Raw genomic sequence first — 19,973 nt, 5'->3', positions numbered from 1 at the left:
CTCCATCCCTCCCTCTCTGTTTCTCTCCATCCCTCCCTCTCTGTTTCTCTCCACCCCTCCATCTCTTTCTCCCTCCCCCTCTCTCTTTCTCCCTCCCTCTCTGTTTCTCTCCATCCCTCCCTCTCTGTTTCTCTCCATCCCTCCCTCTTTGTTTCTCTCTCTCTCTCCCTCTTTGTTTCTCTCCCTCTCTCCCTCTCTGTTTCTCTCCATCCCTCCCTCTCTGTTTCTCTCCATCCCTCCCTCTCTGTTTCTCTCCACCCCTCCATCTCTTTCTCCCTCCCCCTCTCTCTTTCTCCCTCCCTCTGTTTCTCTCCATCCCTCCCTCTCTGTTTCTCTCCATCCCTCCCTCTTTGTTTCTCTCTCTCTCTCCCTTTTTGTTTCTCTCTCTCTCTCCCTCTTTGTTTCTCTCCATCCCTCCCTCTCTGTTTCTCTCCACCCCTCCATCTCTTTCTCCCTCCCCCTCTCTCTTTCTCCCTCCCTCTCTGTTTCTCTCCATCCCTCCCTCTCTGTTTCTCTCCATCCCTCCCTCTTTGTTTCTCTCTCTCCCCCTCCCGGTTTCTCTCTCTCTCCCTCTTTGTTTCTCTCCCTCTCTCCCGTCTGTTTCTCACTCCCTCCCTGTTTTTCTCTCTCCCTCCCTCCCTGTTTTTCTCTCTCCCTACCTCTCTGTTTGGTGGGCACAGTTCCCAATGCAGTCTGATTCTCTCTATGAGGAGACATTGAGGGTCTGATTTTCCTCTTTACTCAGGTCCCGTCCCAAATGGCACCCTATTCCCTATTACAGTGTCCTACTTATGACCAGGACTCATAGGGCCCTGATCAAAACTAGCAGACTATATAGGTAATAGGGTGCCATTTGGGACTCATCCATGGATTAGCCATTAAAAAGCTGTTAGCCTCTCTCTCAATTCAATTCAAGGGGCTTTATTGGCATGGGAAACTCTCTCTCTCTCTCTCTCTCTGCTATCAGACTAATGCAGTCACATCACTATGCAGAGATGAGGCTGTTATTACAGTAAAAAGCTGAAAGGCTCAAATCCCTGTTGAACTAAACTCCTTGTTTCATATCAATTGCCAAATGCACTGGGCTTGCATACCAAATGACACCCTAATCTCTATAAAGTACACTACTTTTGACCAGAGCTCTATGAGCCCTGGACAGAACTAGTGCACTGTAATAGGGAATAGGGTGTTATTTGGGACGTAAACACTGTCTGCAGGTAATGGCCCAATGATTACTCGTATTGAGACATGTTATTGCTGTTGAGACTAGAGCCTTGTACGGAGAAAACAATTACATGTCGGATGTTTTTGTCCATTTAGACTGTCTATGCTTGAGTAGTCGTATTATTGTTTTAGATAGTTGTATTCCTGTAAGGAGATCAGAGCGAAGTCAGCGGGCATGTCTTCCCTTCCAGGTTATAGAAAATAAAAAAAACATAAATTGGAACGTTGAAATGGGTTATGTTTCTTTAGGGAAGAGAAAAGGTCCTCAAAGACATGCGTGAACATAAAACAAATCTGAAAATAAATGAATCATTGAATGCTTGTAGTCTGTACAGGCACTAAGCCAAGGCCTGTATTCACAAAGTGTCTCAGAGTAGGAATGCTGATCTAGGATGAGGTCCCCCCGGCCTGTATTCACAAAGTGTCTCAGAGTAGGAATGCTGATCTAGGATGAGGTCCCCCCCGGCCTGTATTCACAAAGTGTCTCAGAGTAGGAATGCTGATCTAGGATGAGGTCCCCCCCGGCCTGTATTCACAAAGTGTCTCAGAGTAGGAATGCTGATCTAGGATGAGGTCCCCCCGGCCTGTATTCACAAAGTGTCTCAGAGTAGGAATGCTGATCTAGGATGAGGTCCCCCCGGCCTGTATTCACAAAGTGTCTCAGAGTAGGAATGCTGATCTAGGATGAGGTCCCCCCCGTCCTGTATTCACAAAGTGTCTCAGAGTAGGAATGCTGATCTAGGATGAGGTCCCCCCCGTCCTGTATTCACAAAGTGTCTCAGAGTAGGAATGCTGATCTAGGATGAGGTCCCCCCGTCCTGTATTCACAAAGTGTCTCAGAGTAGGAATGCTGATCTAGGATGAGGTCCCCCCGTCCTGTATTCACAAAGTGTCTCAGAGTAGGAATGCTGATCTAGGATGAGGTCCCCCCGTCCTGTATTCACAAAGTGTCTCAGAGTAGGAATGCTGATCTAGGATGAGGTCCCCCCGTCCTGTATTCACAAAGTGTCTCAGAGTAGGAATGCTGATCTAGGATGAGGTCCCCCCCGTCCTGTATTCACAAAGTGTCTCAGAGTAGGAATGCTGATCTAGGATGAGGTCCCCCCCGGCCATGTTTTCCTCCTAACCTTCCCAGTTGTAGTCTTCTGTTTTCCTCCTAACCTTCCCAGTTGTAGTCTTCTGTGTTCCTCCTAACCTTCCCAGCTGTAGTCTTCTGTTATCCTCCTAACCTTCCCAGCTGTAGTCTTCTGTTTTCCATCTTAACCTTCCCAGTCGTAGTCTTCTGTTTTCCTCCTAACCTTCCCAGTTGTAGTCTTCTGTTTTCCATCTTAACCTTCCCAGTTGTAGTCTTCTGTTTTCCTCCTAACCTTCCCAGTTGTAGTCTTCTGTTTTCTTCCTAACCTTCCCAGTTGTAGTCTTCTGTTTTCTTCCTAACCTTCCCAGTTGTAGTCTTCTGTTTTCTTCCTAACCTTCCCAGTTGTAGTCTTCTGTTTTCTTCCTAACCTTCCCAGTTGTAGTCTTCTGTTTTCTTCCTAACCTTCCCAGTTGTAGTCTTCTGTTTTCTTCCTAACCTTCACAGTTGTAGTCTTCTGTTTTCCTCCTAACCTTCCCAGTTGTAGTCTTCTGTTTTCCATCTTAACCTTCCCAGTTGTAGTCTTCTGTTTTCTTCCTAACCTTCCCAGTTGTAGTCTTCTGTTTTCCATCTTAACCTTCCCAGTCGTAGTCTTCTGTTTTCCTCCTAACCTTCCCAGTCGTAGTCTTCTGTTTTCCTCCTAACCTTCCCAGTTGTAGTCTTCTGTTTTCTTCCTAACCTTCCCAGTTGTAGTCTTCTGTTTTCCATCTTAACCTTCCCAGTCGTAGTCTTCTGTTTTCCTCCTAACCTTCCCAGTTGTAGTCTTCTGTTTTCTTCCTAACCTTCCCAGCTGTAGTCTTCTGTTTTCCTCCTAACCTTCCCAGTTGTAGTCTTCTGTTTTCTTCCTAACCTTCCCAGTTGTAGTCTTCTGTTTTCCTCCTAACCTTCCCAGTTGTAGTCTTCTGTTTTCTTCCTAACCTTCCCAGTTGTAGTCTTCTGTTTTCCATCTTAACCTTCCCAGTTGTAGTCTTCTGTTTTCCATCTTAACCTTCCCAGCACCTTGGCCTTCTTTCATTTGCCAGTCTGGCCTCAGGTTCCGAAGACAGTCACATTTTACCTTGGTAAGACTTCTACTGGAAAACATCCTATTCAGAGCATATCCAGAGGCTGTGTGTGTCTCTGTGTGATTGTGTGTGTGTGTCTATGTGTGAGTGTGTTTGTGCGTGTGTGTAAGGGCACATCCACAGGCAGTTGAACCACTGTCAGTTTTACTGCTCGTATCAATCCTCACTGACAGCAGGTCAAAAAACCAGTCTGACCCATACACACACACACACACACAGACACAGACACACACACACACACACACACACACACACACACACACACACACACACACACACACACACACACACACACACACACACACACACACACACACACACACACACACACACACACACACACACACACACACACACACACTTCACTCCTCCCCCATCTCAGCAACCTCATTCTGCTGCTATTGCATGTGTAACACCCAGGATTAATGATGTCTTAGGTTTCCTCCCAAATGACAACCTATTCCCTAAACATCGTCAAAAGTAGTTCACTATGTATACTCATAGAAAAAAGGGTTCCAGAAGGGTTATTTGGCTGTCCCCATAGGAAAACACTTCTTTTTTCTCTCCCTCTCCCTGTGTGTACTGTATGGAGTTGCTACAGTGATGGTTTTAATGAGAAATGTCTTGCGGGCATGTAGGACAAATTCAGACTGACTTTGGTTTCAGAGGCGAGGACGAGAAGTGGGTACGAAGGGAAGGAAGGGTGTTATGCTGTCTAGAGGAGGTCTAGAGGAGGAGGTCTAGAGGAGGAGGTCTAGAGGAGGTCTAGAGGAGGTCTAGAGGAGGAGGTCTAGAGGAGGTCTAGAGGAGGAGGTCTAGAGGAGGTCTAGAGGAGGTGGTCTAGAGGAGGTCTAGAGGAGGAGGTCTAGAGGAGGAGGTCTAGAGGAGGTCTAGAGGAGGAGGTCTAGAGGAGGAGGTCTAGAGGAGGTCTAGAGGAGGAGGTCTAGAGGAGGTCTAGAGGAGGAGGTCTAGAGGAGGTGGTCTCGAGGAGGTGGTCTAGTGGAGGAGGTCTAGAGGAGGTCTAGAGGAGGTGGTCTAGAGGAATGTCTAGAGGAGGAGTTCTAGAGGAGATCTAGAGGAGGTGGTCTAAAGGAGGTCTAGAGGAGGAGGTCTAGAGGAAGTTTAGAGGAGAAGGTCTCGAGGAGAAGGTCTAGAGGAGAAGGTTTAGAGGAGAAGGTCTAGAGGAGGAGGTCTAGAGGAGGAGGTCTAGAGGATGTCTAGTGGAGGAGGTCTCGAGGAGGAGGTCTAGAGGAGGAGGTCTAGAGGAGGTGGTCTAGTGGAGGTCTAGAGGAGGAGGTCTAGAGGAGGTCGAGAGGAGGTCTAGAGGAGGGGGTCTAGAGGAGAGGGTCTAGTGGAGGAGTAGAAGAGGAGGTCTAGAGGAGGGGGTCTAGAGGAGGTGGTCTAGAGGAGGAGGTCTAGAGGAGGAGGTCTAGAGGAGGTCTAGAGGAAGGGGTCTAGAGGAGGGGGTCTAGTGGAGGAGTAGAAGAGGAGGTCTAGAGGAGGGGGTCTAGAGGAGGTCTAGAGGAGGAGGTCTAAAGGAGGAGGTCTAGTGCAGGTCTCGAGGAGGAGGTCTAAAGGAGGAGGTCTAGAGGAGGAGTAGAGGAGGAGGTCTAAAGGAGGTGGTCTAGTGGACGTCTCGAGGAGGAGGTCTAGTGGAGGTCTAGAGGAGGAGGTCTAGTGGAGGTCTAGAGGAGGAGGTCTAGTGGAGGTCTAGAGGATGTCTAGTGGAGGTCTAGAGGAGGAGGTCTAGTGGAGAAGGTCTAGAAGAGGAGGTCTAGAGGAAGTCTAGTGGAGGTCTAGAGGAGGTCTAGAGGAGGAGGTCAAGTGGAGGAGGTATAGTGGAGGTCTAGAGGAGGAGGTCTAGAGAAGATCTAGAGGAAGAGGTCTAGAGGAGGAGATCTAGAAGAAGAGATCTAGAGGAGGTCTTGAGGAGGAGGTCTAGTGGAGGATGTCAAGAGGAGGAGGGCTAGTGGAGGTCTAGAGGAGGTCTAGAGGAGGAGGTCTAGAGGAGGAGGTCTAGTGGAGGAGGTCTAGAGGAGGAGGTCTAGAGGTGGTCTAGTGGAGGTCTAGAGGCGGAGGTCTAGAGGAGGAGGTCTAGTAGAGGGGGTCTAGTGGAGGTCTAGAGGAGGAGGTCTAGTGGAGGTCTAGAGGAGGAGGTCTAGTGGAGATCTAGAGGAGGAGGTCTAGTGGAGGTCTAGAGGAGGAGGTCTAGTGGAGATCTAGAGGAGGAGGTCTAGTGGAGGTCTAGAGGAGGAGGTCTACTGGAGATCTAGAGGAGGAGGTCTAGTGGAGGTCTAGAGGAGGAGGTCTAGTGGAGATCTAGAGGAGGAGGTCTAGTGGAGGTCTAGAGGATGTCTAGTGGAGGTCTAGAGGAGGAGGTCTAGTGGAGATCTAGAGGAGGAGGTCTAGTGGAGGTCTAGAGGATGTCTAGTGGAGGTCTAGAGGAGGAGGTCTAGAGGAGGAGGTCTAGTGGAGTAGGTCTAGAAGAGGAGGTCTAGAAGGAGGTCTAGTGGAGGTCTCGAGGAGGTCTAGAGGAGGAGGTCTAGTGGAGGAGGTATAGAGAAGATCTAGAGGAGGAGGTCTAGAGGAGGAGTTCTAGAAGAGGAGTTCTATAGGAGGAGGTCTAGTGGAGGTCTTGAGGAGGAGGTCTAGTGGAGGTCTAGAGGAGGTCTAGAGGAGGAGGTCTAGAGGAGGAGGTCTAGTGGTGGTCTAGTGGAGGTCTAGAGGAGGAGGTCTAGAGGAGGAGGTCTAGTGGAGGAGCTCTAGTGGAGGTCTAGAGGAGGGGGTCTAGAGGAGGATGTCTAGAAGTCAGAGCTGTCAGAGCTGTATCTTTCTTTATCTGAAAGAGAAATGTTTAAATCCCCTCACCCCTACACACACACACACTTTATCCAACACACCCTACACACACACACTTTATCCAACACACCCTACACACACACACACACTTTATCCAACACACGCACACACACACACACACACACACACACACACACACACACACACACACACACACACACACACACACACACACACAGACACACACACGCACACACGCACACACACACGCACACACTTTATCCATCACATACAAACAAACACTTTATCCATCACACACACACACTTTATCCATCGCACACACACACACACACACACACACACACACACACACACACACACACACACACACACACACACACACACACACACACACACACACACACACACACACAGACGCACTCACACTCACACTCACACACACACACACACACACACACAGACGCACACACACACTTTATCCATCACAAACACTTTATCCATCACACACAAACAAACACTTTATCCATCACACACAAACAAACACTTTATCCATCACACACACACACTTTATCCATCACACACAAACAAACACTTTAGCCATCACACACAAACAAACACTTTATCCATCACACACACACACACACACACACACACACACACACACACACACACACACACACACACACACACACACACACACACACACACACACACACACACACACACACACACACACACACACACTATATCCATCACACACACACACACACACACACACACACACACACACACACACACACACACACACACACACTATATCCATCACACACACACGCACTCAAAGACTCAGTAATGAAAGGTAAGTGATGCTGCCCCTCTCCCTACATCCTGCGGAAGATGTCATTCCATTATACATCTCTCAGTGTTTGTCTGTTCAGTGACGGTCTGTGTGATTACACATCTGTCAGTGTAGGCTGAGAGAGCGTTAGCTAATAATAATGTATATTGTGAGGATTCTCTTGTCACAACAATTTATTCACGTCTATGATGAATTCAATATGTGAGTCATTTGTGAACTGAAGCCTGCAGTCTCTGTCTACTTCTGTCACTTCGGTTATGGAAATCAGGTGTTAGGAGAATTTTGCTCATTCAAGATGAAACTCAATGTTGTGTGTGTGTGTGTGTGTGTGCGCGTGTGTGTGTGTTTGTCTACACACGGGTCTTCTCCAGGTGGCCCATCCAGGTGGTCTTCGTCCCACTGCGAATGCTGCTGCAAGAGCCACAAGAGTGAGCGCGAGGGAGAGAGTGGCACATCTTTGAACGAGCTCTCTACTTCCTGCTCCGAGACCCAATCAGAAGCCAGCTCCCCTCAGGGCACTGTCATCTGTGGTTCCGTCAGCCGTCAGCCTCACCCCGTCGCCCAGACCCTGGACCGGCCACTGAAGAAAGGTGTGGGTGTTCCTCCTTTTCTGTACCTATCCGCTGTATCCCTTCGGTGACTTTGGGTGTTTTGAAAAGGTGTCTGTTTAATAAAACGTCTTCTTCTCTCTCTCCTTCCTCCTCCTCCGCTAAAGGGCCCGTTCAGCTGCTCCAGCCGTCGGAGGTGAGGAGGAAGACGGACCTGCTCCGTGTGAGGACCATGGGGATCAGGGAGCACCGGGACGCTGCAGCCAAGAGGAAGGCCAACAAGGAGAAGTTAACACCGGAGCAGGAGCTGGAGAGGTGCATCCAGGACTTCCACAGGATCAGGATTCCTGAACGCTTCCCGGAGAGGAAGTACATGTGGCAACAAGAACTGCTGAGGAAGTACCGTCTCTAAGGAGAGGGAGGGAGGGGGACGGACGGAGGGAGGGAGGGAGGGAGGAAGGGACGGAGGGAGGGCGGGACGGAGGGAGGGGGACGGAGGGACGGAGGGAGGAAGGGACGGAGGATGAGAGGGAGGAGGGGGTGGAGGGAGGGAGGGAGGGAGGGAGGGAGGGAGGGAGGGAGGGAAGGGAGGGAGGGGGGGGAGGGAGGGGGGACGGACGGAGGGAGGGAGGGACGGAGGGAGGAAGGGACGGAGGGAGGGAAGGAGGGAGGGCGGGACGGAGGGAGGGGGACGGACGGAAGGAGGGAGGGACGGAGGGAGGAAGGGACGGAGGGAGGGCGGGACGGAGGGAGGGAGTGACGGAGGGAGGAAGGGATGGAGGGAGGGAGGGAGGGAGGAAGGGACGGAGGGAGGGAGGGAGGGAGGAAGGGACGGAGGGAGGGAGGGAGGAAGGGACGGAGGGAGGGACGGAGGGGGGGAGGGACGGAGGGAGGAAGGGAGGGAGGGAGGGACGGAGGGAGGAAGGGACGGAGGGAGGGAGGGACGGAGGATGAGAGGGAGGAGGGGGGGTGGAGGGAGGGAGTGAGGGAGGGAGGGAGGGAGGGAGGGACGGAGGGAGGGAGGGACGGAGGGAGGGAGGGAGGGAGGGAGGGAGGGAGGGAGGGAGGGAGGGAGGGAGGGAGGGAGGGAGGGAGGGAGGGACGGAGGGAGGAAGGGAGGGAGGGAGGGAGGGACGGAGGGAGGGGGACGGACGGAAGGAGGGAGGGACGGAGGGAGGAAGGGACGGAGGGAGGGCGGGACGGAGGGAGGGAGTGACGGAGGGAGGAAGGGATGGAGGGAGGGAGGGAGGGACGGAGGGAGGGAGGGAAGGAGGGAGGGCGGGACGGAGGGAGGGGGACGGACGGAAGGAGGGAGGGACGGAGGGAGGAAGGGACGGAGGGAGGGCGGGACGGAGGGAGGGAGTGACGGAGGGAGGAAGGGATGGAGGGAGGGAGGGAGGGAGGAAGGGACGGAGGGAGGGAGGGAGGGAGGAAGGGACGGAGGGAGGGAGGGAGGAAGGGACGGAGGGAGGGACGGAGGGAGGGAGGGACGGAGGGAGGGAGGGAGGGACGGAGGGAGGAAGGGACGGAGGGAGGGAGGGACGGAGGATGAGAGGGAGGGGGGGGTGGAGGGAGGGAGGAGGGAGGGAGGGAGGGAGGGACGGAGGGAGGGAGGGACGGAGGGAGGGAGGGAGGGAGGGAGGGAGGGAGGGAGGGACGGAGGGAGGAAGGGAGGGAGGGAGGGAGGGAGGGACGGAGGGAGGAAGGGAGGGAGGGAGGGAGGGAGGGAGGGAGGGAGGGAGGGAGGGAGGGAGGGGGGAGGGAGGGAGGGAGGGGAGAGAGCGAGCAATAAATATCAAATTGTATTGGTCACGAACGCCGAATACAACAGGTGTAGACTTTACAGTGAAGTGCTTATTTACGAGCCCATTAACAACAATGCAGAGTTAAAAAGTAAGACAAATATTTGGAAAAATTGTATATTAGGAAATAGTAACACATTTACTACAATTACACAAACCGAGTCAATGTGCAAGGACACGAGGTAGTTATGAGGCTATATATAAGGAGTACCAGAACTGAGTCAATGTGCAGGGATACCAGGTAGTAATGAGGCTATATATAAGGAGTACCAGAACTGAGTCAATGTGCAGGGATACCAGGTAGTAATGAGGCTATATATAAGGAGTACCAGAACTGAGTCAATGTGCAGGGGTACCAGGTAGTTATGAGGCTATATATAAGGAGTACCAGAACTGAGTCAATGTGCAGGGGTACCAGGTAGTTATGAGGCTATATATAAGGAGTACCAGAACTGAGTCAATGTGCAGGGGTACCAGGTAGTTATGAGGCTATATATAAGGAGTACCAGAACTGAGTCAATGTGCAGGGGTACCAGGTAGTTATGAGGCTATATATAAGGAGTACCAGAACTGAGTCAATGTGCAGGGGTACCAGGTAGCTGAGGTATTACAGTATTACATGTGGGTAGGTATCAAATGACAAGGCAATCAGGAAATCGGAACACAGGAAATCGGAACACAGGAAATAGGAACACAGGAAATCGGAACACAGGAAATAGGAACACAATAAAACAATAGCGAGGCTGTAAGTCGCTCTGGATAAGAGCGTCTGCTAAATGACTTAAATGTAAAATGTAATGTAATGAATACAAGGGACAGGAAGAGAGAGAGAAAGAGGGATGGAGGACTCCATTTCTTTGCAGGGTATTAGCTAAAGACTAATAGACTCCAGCGCTCTCAATGACAATCATGTACTGTATTAAAGAAAATGAAGAAATCAAGGACACTGTATTGCCAGCATGTATAGCAGAGCACAGTGAATCTAGCACAAAACGAGGCCACATTTGTCAAGGGTTTGTGATGTGTGCACAGTGTCTTTTTGTGATATGCACGTGTGTTAACCAGGTTGGGGTTCAAATCCCAGTCACGGCAGGGGACACTTTAGCCCCACCCCATGTGGCTCACCATGTGAAGCCATGGTTAGCCTGTCAAGCTAAAGGCTACGTCACCTGTTCAAGCAACAAACCAACCTCAGGGTCAATGGGATACACCGCAATCAGCTCACCAAGCTCCATCACGATCACAAGCTCCATCAACAAAGGTGCAGTTACAGCTAGCTAATGCTTGTTGTGGAACGAATTCGTAGCCACGACGTCAGTGATTTTCTATTGGTGTATCAGTATGTACAGAAGGAAAGGACTAGTCACAGTGTGAAGGAAAGGACTAGTCACAGTGTGAAGGAAAGGACTAGTCACAGTGTGAAGGAAAGGACTAGTCACAGTGTGAAGGAAAGGACTAGTCACAGTGTGAAGAAAAGGACTATTCACAGTGTGAAGGAAAGGACTAGTCACAGTGTGAAGGAAAGGACTAGTCACAGTGTGAAGGAAAGGACTAGTCACAGTGTGAAGAAAAGGACTATTCACAGTGTGAAGAAAAGGACTAGTCACAGTGTGAAGGAAAGGACTCGTCACAGTGTGAAGGAAAGGACTAGTCACAGTGTGAAGGAAAGGACTAGTCACAGTGTGAAGAAAAGGACTATTCACAGTGTGAAGGAAAGGACTCGTCACAGTGTGTCGATGGAAAGAGGCAGAATGGGTTTGTGGTTCTGTCAGGCAGAATCATCACAGAAGACAGGGGACTCTGGAACTCTCACAGATGTCACATCTGTTTATTGTACTACAGCCCTGCATGTCATTTCATGGTCTGAGACTCATATCAGTAGATTATAGTGTCAGTAACATGGTATGAGACTCATATCAGTAGATTATAGTGTCAGTAACATGGTATGAGACTCATATCAGTAGATTATAGTGTCAGTAACATGGTATGAGACTCATATCAGTAGATTATAGTGTCAGTAACATGGTATGAGACTCATATCAGTAGATTATAGTGTCAGTAACATGGTATGAGACTCATATCAGTAGATTATAGTGTCAGTAACATGGTATGAGACTCATATCAGTAGATTATAGTGTCAGTAACATGGTATGAGACTCATATCAGTAGATTATAGTGTCAGTAATATGGTATGAGACTCATATCAGTAGATTATAGTGTCAGTAACATGGTATGAGACTCATATCAGTAGATTATGACAATAACATGGTATGAGACTCATATCAGTAGATTATAGTGTCAGTAACATGGTATGAGACTCATATCAGTAGATTATAGTGTCAGTAACATGGTATGAGACTCATATCAGTAGATTATAGTGTCAGTAACATGGTATGAGACTCATATCAGTAGATTATGACAATAACATGGTATGAGACTCATATCAGTAGATTATAGGTCAGTAACATGGTATGAGACTCATATCAGTAGATTATAGTGTCAGTAACATGGTATGAGACTCATATCAGTAGATTATAGTGTCAGTAACATGGTATGAGACTCATATCAGTAGATTATGACAATAACATGGTATGAGACTCATATCAGTAGATTATAGTGTCAGTAACATGGTATGAGACTCATATCAGTAGATTATAGTGTCAGTAACATGGTATGAGACTCATATCAGTAGATTATAGTGTCAGTAATATGGTATGAGACTCATATCAGTAGATTATGACAATAACATGGTATGAGACTCATATCAGTAGATTATAGTGTCAGTAACATGGTATGAGACTCATATCAGTAGATTATAGTGTCAGTAACATGGTATGAGACTCATATCAGTAGATTATGACAATAACATGGTATGAGACTCATATCAGTAGATTATAGTGTCAGTAACATGGTATGAGACTCATATCAGTAGATTATAGTGTCAGTAACATGGTATGAGAATCATATCAGTAGATTATGACAATAACATGGTATGAGACTCATATCAGTAGATTATAGTGTCAGTAACATGGTATGAGACTAATATCAATAGATTATAGTGTCAGTAACATGGTATGAGACTCATATCAGTAGATTATAGTGTCAGTAACATGGTATGAGACTCATATCAATAGATTATAGTGTCAGTAACATGGTATGAGACTCATATCAGTAGATTATAGTGTCAGTAACATGGTATGAGACTCATATCAGTAGATTATAGTGTCAGTAACATGGTATGAGACTCATATCAATAGATTATAGTGTCAGTAACATGGTATGAGACTCATATCAGTAGATTATAGTGTCAGTAACATGGTATGAGACTCATATCAGTAGATTATAGTGTCAGTAACATGGTATGAGAATCATATCAATAGATTATAGTGTCAGTAACATGGTATGAGAATCATATCAATAGATTATAGTGTCAGTAACATGGTATGAGAATCATATGTAATAGATGCCATTCATTTGTTATGTGGTGGATAAATCCAAGGGTGCCTCCGAAGTTGCATTCTATTCCCTATACAGTGCACTACAGAGGGAATAGGGTGCCATTTTGGGACGCTACCCTAATACTGTATGTCATGGTGACTGAGTGAGGCCAACTTCATTGATGCGAGCACTGCCTGATTGTCTGTTTGCTATTGTAAACATTCTTGTCTGAATTTGTCGACAAGTCATGTATGTGTACCTTAGGAAATGTAGGTAGGTAGGTAGACTACAGTAGTAATGCTGATGGCTATTCTAAGATCCTCCCCCTGATGGGTGCTCTAAGATTCTCCCCCTGATGGGTGTTCTAAGATCCTCCCCCTGATGGGTGCTCTAAGATCCTCCCCCTGATGGGTGCTCTAAGATCCTCCCCCTGATGGGTGCTCTAAGATTCTCCCCCTGATGGGTGTTCTAAGATCCTCCCCCTGATGGGTGCTCTAAGATTCTCCCCCTGATGGGTGTTCTAAGATCCTCCCCCTGATGGGTGTTCTAAGATCCTCCCACTGATGGGTGTTCTAAGATCCTCCCCCTGATGGGTGTTCTAAGATCCCCCCCCTGATGGGTGTTCTAAGATCCTCCCACTGATGGGTGCTCTAAGATCCTCCCCCTGATGGGTGTTCTAAGATCCTACCCCTGATGGGTGTTCTAAGATCCTCCCACTGATGGGTGTTCTAAGATCCTCCCCCTGATGGGTGTTCTAAGATCCCCCCCCTGATGGGTGTTCTAAGATCCTCCCCCTGATGGGTGTTCTAAGATCCCCCCCCCCCCCCCCGATGGGTGTTCTAAGATCCCCTGATTGTTAGTGTGCAAAAAATCTATTAAATGGGTTGAAAATGCAATGACTTGTGTGACTCTACTGACTCTGCCAGTGTAGCTGACTGAACTAAACAGGTGACTGTGCAGTTGTGTTTCTAGGATAAAAAATGAAATAAGTACAGGGTTAGGTCTCAAATGGAACCCTATTCCCTCGGTAGGGCACTATGGCACCCTGTTCCCTCTGTAGGGCACTATGGCACCCTATTCCCTCTATATGGCACTATGGCACCCTATTCCCTCTGTAGGGCACTATGGCACCCTGTTCCCTCTGTAGGGCACTATGGCACCCTATTCCCTCTATAGGGCACTATGGCACCATATTCCCTCTGTAGGGCACTATGGCACCCTATTCCCTCTGTAGGGCAATATGACACCCTGTTCCCTCTGTAGGGCACTATGGCACCATATTCCCTCTGTAGGGCACTATGGCACCCTATTCCCTCTGTAGGGCACTATGGCACCATATTCCCTCTGTAGGGCACTATGGCACCCTGTTCCCTCTGTAGGGCACTATGGCACCCTGTTCCCTCTGTAGGGCACTATGGCACCATATTCCCTCTGTAGGGCACTATGGCACCCTATTCCCTCTGTAGGGCTGTATGGCACCCTGTTCCCTCTATAGGGCACTATGGCACCATATTCCCTCTGTAGGGCACTATGGCACCCTATTCCCTCTGTAGGGCAGTATGGCACCCTATTCCCTCTATATGGCACTATGGCACCCTATTCCCTCTGTAGGGCACTATGGCACCCTGTTCCCTCTGTAGGGCACTATGGCACCCTATTCCCTCTGTAGGGCACTATGGCACCCTATTCCCTCTGTAGGGCACTATGGCACCCTGTTCCCTCTGTAGGGCACTATGGCACCATATTCCCTCTGTAGGGCACTATCATTTACATTACATTTAAGTCATTTAGCAGACACTCTTATCCAGAGCGACTTACAAATTGGTGAATTCACCTTCTGACATCCAGTGGAACAAGATAGAACTCTTTAGCCTGAATGCCATGCATCACGTATGGAGAAAATCTGGCACCATCCATACGGTGAAGCATGGTGGTGGCAGTACTCAGTGATGGGTCTGAATACTTATGTAAATGTGATATGCTTTTTATTTGTAATACATTTACAAAATATGTTAAACCTGTTTTTGCTTTGTCATTATGGGATATTGTGTGTGGATTGAGGGGGGGAAATAATCAAATCCATTTTAGAGTAAGGCTAACGTTACACTATGACACCCTATTCCCTCTGTAGGGCACTATGGCACCCTATTCCCTCTGTAGGGCATGACAGTTGACTGCTCTTGTCCAAAGTATTGCGGAATAGGGTGTCTTTTCACACCACAGGCCTAATTTATTTCAGAAGTTATCTTCAGTTATATTCCCTCTGATCCTCATGCTACCCCTCTCACTCGGTTGAGTTGACAGAATTAAATATTAGCTGGGATGATACAAACTTATCCAAAGAGGATTCAGTAGCCTTCTTCCCTGACACTGAGGCAGAGTTCGGAAAGTTTCTGCCTAATTTCTCTGGATAAGTCCTGTCAAAAATCCTCCCCTTCTAGTCAGCGTTTTTAAATGGCACCCTATTCTCTCTGTATGCAGTGCACTACTTTGAACCAAAGCCCCATAGCTCCTCATCAAAAGTAGTGCACAGTAGTGAATAGGGGGCCTCTTCAGACACGACCACTACTTTCGTCCTCCCACTCTCCCTAGTCTGCACTCTCTCCAATGTTTTTTTGTTGAGTTTAGAAGAAGTGAAAAGAGTCCTGACGTCTTCATGTATTTATCTTGTCCTGTTGAGAAGTTCTCACAGAAATGTGAAGAAGAAGAAACGTAGGCTTGCATCCCAAATGGCACCCAATACCCTACATAGTACACTACTTTTATCCAGAGCGAATGTATTGCACTGTATACAGTACAGTTGAAGTCAGAAGTTTACATACACTTAGGTTGGAGTCATTAAAACTAGTTTTTCAACCACTCCACAAATTTCTTGTTAACAAACTATAGTTTTGGCAAGTCGGTTAGGACATCTATTTTGTGCACGACACAAGTCATTTTTTCAACAGTTGTTTACACACAGATTATTTCACTTATAATTCACTGTATCACAATTCCAGTGGGTCAGAGGTTTACATACCCCAAGTTGACTGTGCCTTTAAACAGCTTGGACAATTCCAGGAAATGATATCATGGCTTTAGAAGCTTCTGATAGGCTAATTGACATCATTTGAGTCAATTGGAGGTGTACCTGTGGATGTTTTCCAAGGCCTACCTTCAAACTCAGTGCCTCTTTGCTTGACATCATGGGAAAAGAAAAGAAATCAGCCAAGACTTCAGAAACAGAATTGTAGACCTCCACAAGTCTGGTTCATCCTTGGGAGCAATTTCCAAACGCCTGAAGGTACCACGTTCATCTGTACAAACAATAGTCCGCAGGTATAAACACCATGGGACCACACAGCTGTCATACCGCTCAGAAAGGAGATGCGTTCTGTCTCCTAGAGATGAACGCATTTTGCTGCGAAAATTGCAAATCAATCGCAGAACAACAGCAAAGGACCTTGTGAAGATGCTGGAGGAAACAGGTACAAAAGTATCTATATCCACAGTAAAAAGAGTCCTATATCGACATAACCTGAAAGGGCGCTCAGCAAGGAAGAAGCCACTGCTCCAAAACCTCCATAAAAAAGCCAGACGATTGGTTTGCAACAGCACATGGGGACAAAGATCGTACTTTTTGGAGAAATGTTCTCTGGTCTGATGAAACAAAAATAGAACTGTTTGGCCATAATGACCATCGTTATGTTTGGAGGAAAAAGGGGAGGCTTGCAAGCCGAAGAACACCATCCCAACCATGAAGCACAGAGGTGGCAGCATCATGTTGTGGGGGTGCTATGCTGCAGGAGAGACTGGTGCACTTCACAATATAGATGGCATCATGAGGCAGGACAATTATGTGGATATATTGAAGCAACATCTCAAGACATCAGTCAGGAAGTTAAAGCTTGGTCACAAATAGGTCTTCCAAATGGACAATGACCCCAAGCATACTTCCAAAGTTGTTGCAAAATGGCTTAAGGACAACAAAGTCAAGGTAAAATTTGTGGGCAGAACTGAAGAAGCGTGTGCGAGCAAGGAGGCCTACAAACCTGACTCAGTTACACCAGCTCTGTCAGGAGGAATGGGCCAAAATTCACCCAACTTATTGTGGGAAGCTTGTGGAAGGCTACCCAAAACATTTGACCCAAGTTAAACAATTTAAAGGCAATGCTACCAAATACTAATTGAATGTATGTAAACTTCTGAACCACTGGGAATGTGATGAAAGAAATAAAAGCTGAAATAAATCACTCTCTACTATTATTCTGACATTTCACATTCTTAAAATGTGATCCAAACTGATCCAAATAGGTCATGTTTACTAGGATTAAATGTCAGGAATTGTGAAAAACTGAGTTTAAATGTATTTGGCTAAGGTGTATGTAAATGTCTGACTTCAACTGTAGGTAATAGGGTACCATTTGGGACCTAGTCGTAGCTATGCACCACTCTTCGGGATCGGTGTCCCCCCCGCCGGACGGTTGAGCTAATGCAGGCTAATGTTATTAGCAATATGTCAGTAACAAAAAAAATCCCAGGACAGAGACATATAGGATTAGGATAAATAGGATAAATTCTTGTTAATCTAACTGCACTGTCCAATTTACAGTAGCTATTACAGTGAAAGAATACCATGCTATTGTTTGAGGTGAGTGCACAATTATGAACTTGAAAATGTATTAATAAACCAAATTGGATACATTTGGGCGGTCATTTATACAACATTTTGAACAGATATGCAACGGTTCATTGGATCAGTCTAAAACGTTGCACATACACTGCTGCCATCTAGTGGGCAAAATCTAAGTTGCACCTGTGCTGGAATAATACATTATGGCCTTTATATTACATTTCAAAGATGATGATGATGACATTTTTTTTAACGCATGTTTTTCATTGTTGTATCTTTACCAGATCTAATGTGTTTTATTCTTCTACATTATTGCCCTTTTCCACAAACGTCAAAGTGTTTGTGGAACACCTTCCGGCGCCGACAGAGATGGCCACCTCGCTTCGCGTTTGTAACGATTCTCGTCTGGTGAAGGAGAAGCGGACCAAAATGCAGCGTGGTGGTTATTAATGTTCTTTAATGAAAAAAAAGGAACTCGACATGAAATAACTAACTATACATAAACAACAAAACGGACCGTGAAAACCTATACAGCCTAACTGGTGACAACAAACACAGAGAGAGGAGCAATCACCCACGAAATACTCAAAGAATATGGCTGCCTAAATATGGTTCCCAATCAGAGACAACGATACACACCTGCCTCTGATTGAGAACCACTCCAGACAGCCATAGACTTTGCTAGATAACCCCACTAAGCCACACACCCAACACCCCACAAAACCCCAAGACAAAACACACCACAATAAACCCATGTCACACCCTGGCCTGACCAAATAAATGAAGACAAACACAATATATTACGACCAGGGCGTGACAGCGTTCCTAGGAAACTATGCAGTATTTTGTTTTTTTACGTGTTATTTATTACATTGGTACCCCAGGTAACTTAGGTTTCATTACATACAGTCGGGAGGATCTACTGGATATAAGAGCAACGTCAACTCACCATCAATACGACTTTTCCGAAGCGGATCCTGTGTTTTTCCAACCACCCGGGACAATGGATCTGATCCCAGCCGGCGAACCAATACAACGACGCCGTAAAAGGGGCAGACGAAGCAGTCTTCTGGTCAGGCTCCGGAGAAGGGCACATCGCGCACCGCTCCCTAGCATACTACTCGCCAATGCCCAGTCTCTTGACAACAAGGTTGATGAAATCTGAGCAAGGGTAGCATTCCAGAGAGACATAAGAGACTGTAATGTCAGCTGGTTTCTGGTTTCTTCACGCATCACGTAGACAGAAACAAGCATCTTTCTGGTAAGAAGACGGGTGGGGGGATATGCCTCATGATTAACGAGACATGGTGTCATCATAACAACATACAGGAACTCAAGTCCTTCTGTTCACCTGACTTAGAATCCCTCACAATCAAATGTTGACCACATTATCTACAAAGAGAATTCTCTTAGATTATAATCACAGCCACATATATTCCCCCCAAGCAGACACATCGATGGCCCTGAACGAACTTTATTTGACTCTATGTAAACTGGAAACCACATATCCTGAGGCTGCATTCATTGTAGCTGGGGATTTTAACAATGCTAATCTGAAAACAAGACTCCCTAAATTCTATCGGCATATCGATTGTTTTACCAGGGCTGGTAAAACCCTGGATCATTGTTATTCTAACTTCCGCAATGCATATAAGGCCCTCCCCCGCTGACCACGACTTCATTTAGTTGCTTCCAGCCTATAGACAGAACCTAAAACAGGAAGCTCCCGCTCTCAGGTCTGTTCAACGCTGGTCCGACCAATGTGATTCCACACTTCAAGGTTTCTTTGATCACATGGATTGGGATATGTTCCGCATTGCGTCAAACAACAGCATTGAAGAACACGCTGATTCGGTGAGCGAGTTCACTAGCAAGTGCATTGGCAATGTCGTACCCACAGCAACTATTAAAACATTCCCCAACCAGAAACCGTGGATTGATGGCAGCATTCGCTGCTTTTAACCAGGGCAAGGTGATCTGAAACATGACTGAATACAAACAGTGTAGCTATTCCCTCCGCAAGGCAATCAAACTAGCTAAGTGTAAGTATAGAGACAATGTAGAGTCGCAATTCAACGGCTCAGACACAAGAGGTATGTGGCAGGGTCTACAGTCAATCACAGAAAACAAAGAAAACCAGCCCCGTCGCGGACCAGTATGTCTTGCTCCCAGACAGACTAAACAACTTCTTTGCTCGCTTTGAGGACAATACAGTGCCTCTGACACGGCCCCCTACCAAAACCTGCGGACTCTCCTTCACTGCAGCCGACGTGAGTAAAACATTTAAGCGTGTTATCCCTCGCAAGGCTGCAGGCCCAGACGGCATCTCTAGCCCCGTCCTCAGAGCATGCGCAGACCAACTGGCTGGTGTGTTTATGGACATATTCAATCAATCCTTCTCCCAGTCTGCTGTTCCCACATGCTTCAAGAGGGCCACCATTGTTCCTGTTCCCAAAAAAGCTCAGGTAACTGAG

At 47.3% G+C, this 19,973-nt stretch overlaps 1 protein-coding gene across 1 annotated transcript in view; it reads left to right on the top strand.

Moving 5' to 3' along the window:
• LOC135527133 (BTB/POZ domain-containing protein KCTD16-like) overlaps positions 1-8,059 on the top strand; it is a 35,464-nt gene extending 27,405 nt beyond the window's left edge. The window contains exons 2-3 of the mRNA XM_064955780.1: positions 7,471-7,689; positions 7,815-8,059. Of these exons, the coding sequence (XP_064811852.1) occupies positions 7,471-7,689; positions 7,815-8,059 (464 nt within the window). The remainder of the gene's footprint in view (positions 1-7,470; positions 7,690-7,814) is intronic.
• The last annotated feature ends 11,914 nt before the right edge of the window (positions 8,060-19,973 follow it).

Source organism: Oncorhynchus masou, chromosome 32 (assembly GCF_036934945.1).
Source record: "Oncorhynchus masou masou isolate Uvic2021 chromosome 32, UVic_Omas_1.1, whole genome shotgun sequence".
Taxonomy (NCBI): Eukaryota; Metazoa; Chordata; class Actinopteri; order Salmoniformes; family Salmonidae; genus Oncorhynchus; species Oncorhynchus masou.
This window is presented reverse-complemented; position numbering and strand designations above follow the sequence as displayed.